Source organism: Impatiens glandulifera, chromosome 6, assembly GCF_907164915.1.
Source record: "Impatiens glandulifera chromosome 6, dImpGla2.1, whole genome shotgun sequence".
Taxonomy (NCBI): Eukaryota; Viridiplantae; Streptophyta; class Magnoliopsida; order Ericales; family Balsaminaceae; genus Impatiens; species Impatiens glandulifera.
In genome coordinates this window covers 54580633-54592801 of record NC_061867.1, presented here as the reverse complement: position 1 = coordinate 54592801, position 12169 = coordinate 54580633, and the positions used below count along the sequence as shown (strand labels likewise).

General features: G+C 31.2%; 1 protein-coding gene across 1 annotated transcript; it reads right to left on the bottom strand.

Moving 5' to 3' along the window:
- Positions 1-8578: 8578 nt before the first annotated feature.
- On the bottom strand, positions 8579-10101 carry LOC124942473 (protein transport protein Sec61 subunit beta). The gene is made up of 2 exons (XM_047482988.1): positions 10031-10101; positions 8579-8920 (listed from the first exon to the last, which is right to left on the bottom strand). The coding sequence occupies exon 2, from the start codon at positions 8907-8909 to the stop codon at positions 8655-8657; it is 255 nt and encodes an 84-aa protein (XP_047338944.1). The 5' UTR covers positions 8910-8920; positions 10031-10101; the 3' UTR covers positions 8579-8654.
- Positions 10102-12169: the final 2068 nt, after the last annotated feature.

Sequence of the window (12169 nt, the reverse complement as noted above, 5' to 3'; positions counted from 1 at the left end):
AGTTTGATCTCTAGGTCACGAACCTATTTTATTTTTATTAAAAATAATACAAACTTATTATATTTATTTAATAGAAGACAAAACAGACTACTATATTAAAATAGAAGAATAAATTTTTATTTTTCGTTTAGGGCACCCACTCCTGACTATCGCTATTTACTAGAGCTCTAACAACAACATTGGGACGATTGAAAACAAATTATCCTCATCACAATATGGAAAAAATAAATAAAAGAGTTTTCAAAATAAAAAATATGGAATGATCATCTCAAAGAGAATTAATGTTATATGCATTCGTTTCCATTAAAAAAAATGGGACTGTCGATATTATTAGCATTTAAAATTCTTATATTATTATTTTTTATTTTACTTTTTTCCTTTATAACGTTTCAAAGCTTCTTGTATTATTTTTAATAAAAGAGTTAAAAAAAATTAAAAGATTGGTTGGAATTAAGTTGCAATTTTAAAACATTTTTCTTTGGGTCTTTGTTTGGAAATACCACTTGATCTAAGGTTTTAATAAAAAGGAATTATAAACAAAATATAAATTGATTTAAACATTATTAGAATAAAATATAAATTGATTTAAACATTATTAGAATAAATTTAAACGACTTTAAAAAATACCTTGATCAACAAATTATTAGCATTATAAAAATAAATTGAGTAAAATTTTTATAAAAGTTCAAATTGCGTCAATAGCTTATCAGAATTACAAATTGAGGTTAATTGTAATTTCGAACCTTTTATTTAAAATTTTACAAAATGGTTTCACATTGTCAATTTGTACACCTTTTGTTAAAAAATTATTTACGAAATAAAAAAAATACATGTGTTAAAAACAAATAAATTAATTATGAGACTTTTCTTTGAATAAATGTTAAAATCATTGGTCAAATATTACTTGTTAAAACAAAAAAATAAACATAAATCTTCTCATTTCAAAATAGCTTTCGCGATTCACCTTCACCTTCTCCCTTTTTTCTCTATGTTGTCGCCCAGCTGTCTATTCTTCTTTCTTACAGCATCCGCAAAGTAAACCATCATCTCTACACTTCCTTTATTCAATCTTTTAACCGCAAAAGATCACGTTGACGTATCCATGTTTAAACACTAATTCTGTTTTGATAAGTTCTCCCCAATTCTATGATTCATGTTTAATTTTCTTATTAATTTTGGCCATACAATACAATGACCAAATGTTTTTCTCATTTTTTTCATTAGGACTTAACATAAATATGAATTTCAAAATTCATAATAAGAGGAAGAATGTATGGCCATAATTAATAATCAGAAGAATGAGACGTGAATCATAGAATTAGAGTTAAAACATTCGTCAATGTGATCTTTTGTGGTTAAGAAATTAAAAAATATGTAAAGAAATGAGGGTTTACCTTTGCTGATGGTGAAAGGTGAAAGAAAAAAGAATAGACAGCGGCACGCAGACGTAAAGAAAGAAGGGAGAAGATGAAGGATAGTTGTGCTGTGTTGAAATGAGAAGATTTTGAATTTTTGTTTTAATGAATTATATTTGGCCAATAATTTTAACCTTTATTATTAAAAAAGAGGTGTTTTTCCCACCCATCCTGACATTTCCACCTTTTAGCTCCACTCCTCGTCCACCTCTCAAAATGGGAAATTGGACTAAATGACCCTAAAAATTGGGGCATTTGCGTCCGTGGTCACCGATAATTAAAATTGATCTGGTGATCACATTATTTTTTTTTTTTACGAAATTACTTTTTTCGCGTAACGCGAAGGGAGTTCGCGTTTCGCGAAGTGAAATAGTGTGAATATATATACTCAAATTTTTTCATTTCCCTCATTTTATTTCTCTCAAGGTTTCCTATCTATCATTTTGTCGGCGGCGGCGAAAACTTCGGCGACGGCGACTACGGGGACGACGACTATCACCTGAATCTACAAAGATAAGAAACCTCATCCCTGAATCGATGTTTATAATACAGATTTATGTTCTTATTTGTAGATCTTGATTCGAAACCCTAACCCAAATCGTTTTATTTTCATGTTTCCAGTATCTTCATCTAAAAACCCTAAATAAATTTATATTCTTATTGTCTATTATCTTCATTTTAAACGATTTATCTTTTTCTTAATGAAACCCTAACCCTAAATCTGTTCATATTGGTTAATATTGGTTCATTAGTTTCCGCTAGTTACTTAGCGTTTCGCTAGGCACTTAGCGTTTCGCTAGGCACTTAGCGTTTCGCTAGGCACTTAGCGTTTCGCTAGGCACTTAGCGTTTCGCTAGGCACTTAGCGTTTCGCTAGGTACTTAGCGTTTCTGTACGCGCGCGTAGGAAGTCGAAGAGGCGCTTGTATGAAGTCGAAGAAGGGTGCGTTTCTGCACGCGCTATACCTCTCGAGTCCTCTCTGCATTCATTTCTTTCATTTTCCCTCTTCTATCCTCTCGAGTCCTCTCTCTCTATAACCGTCTCTTCGTCTCTTCACTGAACTCCTCTTTGCCAAGGCCGATCTGCCCGTCTTCTATCCCCTCGTGTCCTCTCTCTCTAACCGTCTCTTCATTAATCTCAGGTATGATTATTTTTTGGTTGTTGCATGTCTTTTTTTGGTTATGAGTTTTCATATTTGCATGTTAAGTTTTAGGGTTTTGGCTGTTTCTGTTTATTTGTTTAGGTTTAGGGTTTTCGCTTGTTTCTGGTTATTGGTTATTGCTTTAGGTTTAGGTTTTTTTCCAAGTTTAATGATCATGGTTTATCAATGGGCATATCCCATATTAGGGTTTCGCGAAGTACTTAACGAAATGCTAAGTATTTAATGAAACGCTAAGTACTTAACGAAACGCTAAGTACTTAACGAAGCTAAGTACTTAACGAAAGTTTCCTCCGATTTCCTTGGGGGAAGGTGACCTTTAGAGCCACCTTCAAGGGTTTGAACAAGAACATGAGACATCTGAGTCATAAATATTATCAGAAGAAGAAAATTAGTGATGATCCTTATGCTCCTTTTGCTTATAATATTTATAGGTTTGCACTAGCATTTCAAGTGTGGACATATGAGGTCATCAAAGGCGTTGTCCCTAAATTTGCCAGAAAGAATGAGTTTAATGATCCTCTACGCCCAAGGTTGTTAGTCTATCATTCCAACAGGAAGAACACCTTGATCGAGATAAAGTCTGCCCTTGAGACCACGGATCTGACTGAGATGGAAGAGTCCTCCATGGAGAAGTGGTTATACAGTGGTGTGGACTTTGAACAAATAGACGAGTCAACTGATGAATTTTTTGAGGGATTTACAGAAGGGAAGTTAGTGAAAGAGGATTATGATGAAGAGGAAAGTGAACATGACGGTGAACATGAAGAACCTACTTCCAAACCAAACACCCGGAAGAGAAAGGCTGTAGTTAATCTCAAAGAAGCAGTAAACCTGAAGAGGAAGCTTGCTTATGAATCGAGTCCTGCCAACATTCCTAGTCCCCCATCCGCGACTAGTCCTGGATTACCTCCAACATCTTCTGTTGGATGTAAATGTGAAGAGCTGAAGGAGGAGGTAAAAGCGCTGAAGGAGGAACTCATCAAAGAGGTGAAGGAGGAGCTAAAAGAGATGAAAACAGCTTACGAAGAAACTCAATCACGTCACAAGGCTTATATTAAAAAGTTGGTTGTTAGTATGTCCGAACAGTTATTAGCTAAATCCAACCAAAGGATGGCCATGTTAATAGCCAAATTAGATAATATGGAGGAGAAGAAGAAGAAGAAGAGCAAATTGGACAAGAAGGACAAGACTGATGTAAGATAATAAAACTTAACGATTCGTTAAGTACTTAGCGTTTTATTAAGTACTTAACGAAACGATAAGTACTTAGCGTTTCGTTAAGTACTTAACGATTGTTGTTAATAACTGACCACAATGTTGTTCTATTTTTGCAGGAAGGGAAGGTGGAGGAGATGAAGACGAATGAGATGGAGATGAAGGATGGGAAGGTGGAGGAGAGTATGGATGCAAAGGATAAAACTGAGGTAATTTATACTTATCGAAGTCAAATGTTGTTTTGGGAAGTAAACGTTGACCACAATGTTGTTCTATTTTTGTAGGAAATGGAGTTGAAGGATGGGAAGGTGGAAGATAGTGTGGATGTAAATGTGGAAGATGGTGTGGATGCTGTGAAGGTGGAGGAGAGTGTGGATGTTGTGAAGGTGGAGGAGAGTGTGGATGTAAAGGTGGAGGAGAGTGTGGATGATGTGAAGGTGGAGGAGAGTGTGGATGTAAAGGTGGAGGAGAGTGTGGTAAAGGTGGAGGAGAGTGTGGATGCTGTGAAGGTGGATGGTGGGGAGATTGAGAATGATGTGAAAGTGGATGGTGGTGAGATTGAGAATGATGTGAAGGTGGATGGTGGGGAGATGTTGCTATCCGATATGATGCAAGAAATAATTGAGAAAAAGAAGGATAAGGTCAAGGTCAAGGTTGAGAAGGTTGAGAAAGATGTCAAGGATGAGAAGGATAAAGTCAAGGTCAAGGTTAAGAAGGTTAAGAAGGATTCGAAGGATGGGAAGGATAAGAAGGATAAGGTCAAGGATGGGAATGATGATGATGATTTCCAATTATACAACACTCCACCTAAAGGAGTAGTTCCAAAAAAAATAGTGAGGAAGCAAAAGAAAGATGAAGACTACACCAACCCTTCTTTGTCAAAACAGTCAAAGACAAATGATCCATTAACTATCAATCCCCTTCAAAAATTTGATGATGAGCTGTTGGTTCAATTAGAGAATTGGTTGAAAGATGTAGCCACCAATGATCAGACAAAGACTGTGTATACTTACGAAGCACCAAAGAAGTTGTTTGTTAGAGTTCTAACAAAGTGCACATGACTTAAAGATCCTGTAAGTCTTGCAATTCATAATAATTCTTTAACTTATTCTAAGGTGTTTGATATATACTGCATTTTCCCTCATTTTGCAGGAAGTCGACGCATTCTGCCACTTGTTGCGAAAAAGGATTGCGTAGTATCCCAAGACATATAAACATTGTAAAGTATCAATAGGGGATTGCTTATTAGGAGATTTGATGAGGCGAGAGCACCCGAACTTTAAAAAAGATCCTAAAAATTATCCAATAGCAGAGGTATTTGATCAGTACTTTCTGGGTGTGGACCATAGACATATGCCAGAATGGCCATCAGTAGACGATATTTACGTGCCTTTGAACATTGGAAACAAGCACTGGGTATTGTGCGTCGTTCGTCTACAAGATAATCACATTGACGTTTATGACTACGACTCGAGTATTTATAGGAATCTCGATCCATACCTGAGACCTTTGTGTGAGATGATTCCACGATTATTTGCAATGGGAGCCACTAATGCTGAGCTATAAAGGTTTCCTAAGTTCAATTTCCAGAAACTGACATATAAAAGGTTGCCACACCCAGCCAAAAATGAAGTCGCTAAAGTAGGGGAAGTCCCTAGAGCAGCAGAAAGTGGGGATTGTGGTGTATTTATGCTTATGTACATGGAATACTTGACTGCTGGTTTAGGTGTAGAGAAGGTGACCTCCAATGAAATGGAGTTTTTTAGACAAAAGATGGCGGTCCGGTTATTTCATCAAATTATAGAACCTTAGTTTGTATTGTAATCTTGTATTTATTTTTGGATAGAACTTGACTGGTGCTTATGTATTCTAATCTTGTATTGCTTTTTGGATAGAACTTGAACTTGAACTTAAGTTCCATTTCATGTTAATTCTAATCTTGTATTGCTTTTTGGATAGAACTTGAACTTGAACTTAAGTTCCATTTCATGTTATAATATTTGTAGTTTTAATTTAGTCCAGTTGGTTGGTTGGTAGTCTGATATTTACATACCAAATAATTGAACATATAATTCAATGTACATAAATCATACCAAGTAACTTTAACTAACTTTAACTTTAACTTAACGAAACGCTAAGTACTTCGCGAAACGGGAAGTATTTAACGAAACGCTTAGTACTTAACGAAACGCTAAGTACTTAACGAAATGCTAAGTAGTGATTAGTAAACATATAAACTAGATACAACAAACAAAGTACAACATATCCGAGTACAACTTATCCCAAACATAATACAACTTATCCCAAACATAATACCACTTATTCAAAACATAATACAACTTATCTAAAACATAATACAACTTATCCCAATCAATCTAAAGGCTCATATTGTTGAGATGATGGCTCGTGTTGTTGAGAAGATGAGTCATGATGCTTAGATGATGATGCTTTTGCAGTAGATGGTGCAGGCATGACTGCTTTGCATGTGGCCCTATTATGTCCTAGTCCAGCACATGAGCTGCATCGTCTCGGGGCCTTACGTATCTCACCTTGAGATGACATACGCTTTGTTTGTGGGCGCCCTTTCTTAACCTTAACAGGTGGTTTTAGACATACGCGTTCCTTGATCATTTCGGGAATATCCCAATCGTCTTCATCACCAGCAGGGTAACATGTCTCCGTATATGCATTCATCCAAGATTCAGTTGTGTAATACCTGTCAGAATGGAAAATAAAACGATTAAACAATTGGTTAAATAGATTGAACATGTGAGCTGAATAATACCTTGAACAAAAGTCATAACAAACCAAAGTACATAAACTTACCAAGTGGTACAGTGCTTGTGCTCGTCGTGGAGCTCATTGTGTGTATCGTCGCCGCTTACCGCCGCCGCCGACGAGTTTAGAGAGAAGGAGGAGAAAAGCGGAAGGGAAGAGAGAGAAGGGAAGAAAAGAAATGAAAAAAAGATGGCCGGGTTATATTATATAGTAAGGGTATTCTGGATTTTTCACAGTGTTTCACTTCGCGAAACGCGAAGTCCCTTCGCGTTACGCGAAAAGGGTAATTTCGTCCAAAAAAAATAAAGTGGTCACCAGATCAATTTCAATTAATGGGTGACCACAGAGACAAATGACCCTATCTTCAGGGTCATTTAGTCCAAAATTACTTATTTATTTCTACCACTTTTATATATATTATTTTTCTTATTTTATTTATTTTATTTTATTTAATTATTAAGTTTTTTTATCATTAAATATAATTCATTAATTAATTTTTAATATACTTTTTCTACTTTATTTATTTAATTAAAAATACAAAATATAATTTATATTATAATTGTTTAAAATATATAAAATATTGAAGTGGTCTTAATTTAATAAAATATAAATATTTAATACTTTATTATATTAATTATATATATATATTTTAATATTTATATAAAAAATAGTTGAATGATTCAATTTTTTTTATTTATAAATAAAATTATTTATCAAATAACATACTTTAAAATATTATTTATTAATAATTAATCAAATTAAATATAATAAATTTATATTTTTTTAAATAAAAATTTTTTTAATCAAAATAAGAAAACAAAAATAAATATTCTAAAACGGATATAGAGAATATTAAATAAATAAAATAAAAGATATTAAAAAATAATGAATTAAATTTAATGAATAAAAAATATAATAATTAAATTAAATTATAAAAATAAAAATAAATAAATAAATAAAATTAATTTAAATAAATAAATTAAATAAAATAAGAAAAATAAATATATAAAAATAGCCAGATAAATAAATAATTTTGAGTTTGAATAATGGGAAGGTGAAAAGGAGAGAAAGAAACAATCTGCTTAAAAAAACCAATTGAATTTGTATAAAGTGACGAAGCCTCAATTTTACATGAGAGGAATGAAAAAGCCTGAATTTGTAATTCTGATCATAAAAATAACTTTACTTTTCTTGACAACCTCTATACTATATTAATAAAAATATTTTTTTATATAATAAATTTATTTTAAATATTTATTTATAGTATAAATAATCTAATACAAATTTATATTTATCCTCAAAAAATAAGTTTTAAAGAACTCTATAATATATGATAAATCAATATCCTAGTAATAATATATTTTACACTCTTTATTAGTATTTGAGGGCAATTGTACAAATAACATTCCCAGTTTAAACTAATTGGAGATTAAAATTGTCATATCTCTTAATAAGAATGTCAATTTTTAATTTCTAATAGTCCAAATTGCTATATGAATCGAATTATTTTCAATAACGTTTATAATATTTTTTTGTGTAGGTTTCAACAAAAATATAATGAAACACCGAAAACTAACAAATATTTTTTTATTACAACTATGCAACCTGGACAATTAGACATTCAACCCGTAATCGCAACAACCCAATTGCACCAACTGAGCTATAATATAGCCATATGGATAAACAGGCTGATCTAGTGAAGATTTGACACCTCGAAGTCGGATTAAGAATAAAGATCAATCTTGATCTCTCAAAAGACTCTTAGGTTTCTCCTTAGAAATTCTTGAGATTTTTTTAAGAAATCCGTAAACCTATAAATGATCATTATTATTTGTAACAATATAGCTCAATTAAAACTTAAATCTCTCTAATTTTCATATTCAACTATTAATAATTTTCATTTACTCTAACTTAGCTACATAAGTATAAGGAAAACAAAATAAACAATATATAGATAGATAGATAAAGTCATGATTATTTATTTCTTCATGTAAATATGTTCTTTAAATCTATGATCTAACTTCATGCATTCAAAACAGTTCAGTAATGAAGTTGTTTCATATCCTTATTCTTCATCTTCTTCATTTATGCTTCTCTGCGAGCAAAGTAAAGCTTACCCATAACATGAAGAACAGCCACAAAAGCTATGAAACCAATGCTCATAGCCATAACAACATTTGGAGATATCTTCAATCCTGGTGCATCATCTGTATAGAATTGTAGCATTGTTCCACCTGCACCACCTCCATTTGCTCCACCCCCTCCGGCTGTTGTTCTTCTCCTCCTCAAATTAGCTGTTGCTGCTGCACTTCCTCTCGCCGGAGCTGATCCTAAAGCCATTTCGAGAAGATCTGCAACGATAATAAAGTCAATACACCATTGATATTGATCTGAGAGCACTAGTAATAATGGCAATGTACACTGTAAATTACAGCAAGATAGGATTTGAATAGATTTACAAGGATTCAAACTAAAGCAGGATCAGATCTCAAACAACGAATTGACATTGTCGAGAACAATTTACACTGTAAGTTCCAGTAAAACAGAATTTGAGGAGATGTGAAATGATTCTTACAGAAAATTACAGTAGGATTGGATCTCAAGCAACAAAGTGACAATGTCAAGAATAAGAAAGAATTTGAGAAGATTTACAGCTATTTAAGCAGAAAATATGTTCAATAAACTACAGCATGATTGTATCCTCAAGCAACGAGTGACAGTGTCAAGAACAATTGAGGACACTGCATAGTCTAGTAACAAGAAAGAATTTGAGAAGATTTACAGCGATTTAAGCAGAAAATATGTTCGATAAATTACAGCATGATTGGATCTCAAGCCACGAGTGAACAATTGCGTACAAAGTATATTCCAGAAACGCAGGATTTACAAACGATTCAAACATAAAATAAGTCTAACAAACTACAGCATGATCAGATCTCAAGCAACAATGTCAAGAACAGTTACGTACAATGTATATTCCATAAACGCAGGATTTACAAACGATTCAAACATAAAATAAGTCTAACAAACTACAGCATGATCAGATCTCAAGCAACAATGTCAAGAACAGTTACGTACAATGTATATTCCATAAACGCAGGATTTACAAACGATTCAAACATAAAATAAGTCTAACAAACTACAGCATGATCAGATCTCAAGCAACAATGTCAAGAACAGTTGCGTACAATGTATATTCCATAAACGCAGGATTTACAAACGATTCAAACAGAAAATAAGTCCAAAAAACTACAGCGTGATCGGATCTGAAGCAACGAGTTGAAAAATATCAAGAACAATTGCGTACAATGTATATTCCAGAAATCGTATTCAAACAAATTACAGCATGATCAAAACTCAAACAAAACTCCGATTGAATCTGGAGTAGAATCAATCAATGTATATATATATATATATACTACAGCAACAAATTAGAAGAGGATGAAGAAGAGGAAGCATACCTTAGTTATGATCAGGAGCAAATGCAGAGAGAGAAAGTGAGAGGTTTTTGCGTTTGTAAGAGAAACCTCTGCCCAAATATATATATATATATATGACGCGTCATGAAGAAATAGTCCACGTAGGAGACGGTTAGTCAAAGACATCCAATTGTACTTCTCCACGTCAGCTTCATGACGACTGAAATGACGACTCTCAAAAATTAGTCCTCAAAAATTATTTCATTTTTTTAATTAAGAAAAAAATTCTACTTTTTTATAAAAAAAAAAATTATTAATAATATTGCATAAAATAGGAAAATGGAGATTTTATAGCACTATTAAAATCTATGGATTTTCTTTTTTGGATATAGAGATTCTCTTAATGTAGTTCAATTTCATTTGAAAATTAAAAAACACTCAAATTATAATTTTTTTATATAGTGAGAATTTACTAAAATTTGAAACTTAAATTATCTTTGAAATATAATATTCACCTTCTATTTTTTTATTTTAATGAAAAGATAGATAGATAATTAAGTTATATTCTAGTATATTATTTTAATTAAATTAATATTATAATTAAATATTTGGATAAAAAATATTGGTTCAAACCCCGGATATTATTTAATTCTTTAAAAATCAATATTAAAATGAAATATAGGCTTTCTTTTCTTTTTCTTTTTTTAAGTGAAATAATATTTTAAGAGACTAAATTTAATTTAATTTTTTATTAATAACACTCTAAATAAAAGTGGAGATTTTACGTGTCTTCCTAAATAATAAACTCATTAAAAAATACTTTTTCTTTTTTTATGCTAAACTATTTTTGTTTATTTTTTTCTTTAAATAAAGTTTTTTTTTTAAGAAAACCATATCCTCTTATTTCCATTTATGACATTCTTAATATAAATCAAACATCAAATATTTGTTATTTTATAAAATATTGTTTTCAATTAAAAATTAAAAGCATATCTTGAATCAAGATTTAGCTATGTAGTTTTATTTTATTTTATTTTTTAAAATAGTAGCTTCAAAGTTTTTGAAATAAAGTATTTTGAACTTAATAAAGGTCGGATCAACAAAACCAATTAATGCCCAAGCAAGAAGGAAGGATAAATAATAATAATAATAATAATCTAGCTAAAAATTATAATAATATTAAAATTACCATTCCTACTTTAAATTAAAATTTAATTGTTTGGAATTCGTTTATCAAATTCAGATAATATCTATTCAATCTGCTAACTGTAATAATTTTAAGATTCACATTTTATTCATATATAAACTTAATTTAAATGTTGTTTTCCAGGATTAGGAATTTTATTAGTTCTATTTAGTAACATAAATATTATTTTAAATTTATGTGTTTCTTTAATTCTTAACTTTTAAGTTGGAAGATCATATCTATCTATCAAGACTGCGAAGTGTGTTTTTATTAAAAAAATAAAATAAAAAATCTTTAACTTAAAATATTTTAAGTTAAAATTCAACTCACTCTTTAAACTTTTATTATCCAAATTAATTTAGTTATAAAACTAATTTAATAAAAATCAGGTACACCAATTCAACTTTAGTTGGTATAGAACATAATCAATACATATAATTATATATTAATTCTTTCTTGTTATTTGGATGTAATATTATTTACGATAAAATTCTTATTAATGATATTTGTATATAAAAAATTTGTATTATGATAAATCGATGTCGAATGTGTTACGAGAATGTTGAATTGACAACTCAATTATTTTTGCATTCTCGATGAGTGGTTAGTATATAAATTCTTTTGCGGAGTATTAATGTGATTCATTTAGTGAACACTAGTAGAAATAAGGTTTCGATAACGAAGCTTAGTAACGGCGTTGTACCAACCTTACTGATAATTTTTATCAGTAATGGGTATAGAAAAAAACCGTTACAAATGCCTTCGTTTTAATCTTATTTTTTGAAGGAAGAGTATCAGTAACCGTGATTCTTTAAACAGTTATTAATATGTCTTCGTTTTTTATTTTATTCAAGAAGTGTCAGTGACGGTTTTAAGGGAAACCGTTAGTGATGTTGGTATTGGTAACAGTTTATATGAAAATCGTTACTGATACGTAGTATGTCGCTTCGTCTTCACAAGAGGTATCAGCAACGGTTATTCGAATTTTGAGTTTG

Excerpts from the sequence above, each read along its gene's own strand:
- LOC124942473 (XM_047482988.1), bottom strand. The coding sequence starts at position 8,909 with ATGGCTTTAGGATCAGCTCCGGCGAGAGGAAGTGCAGCAGCAACAGCT.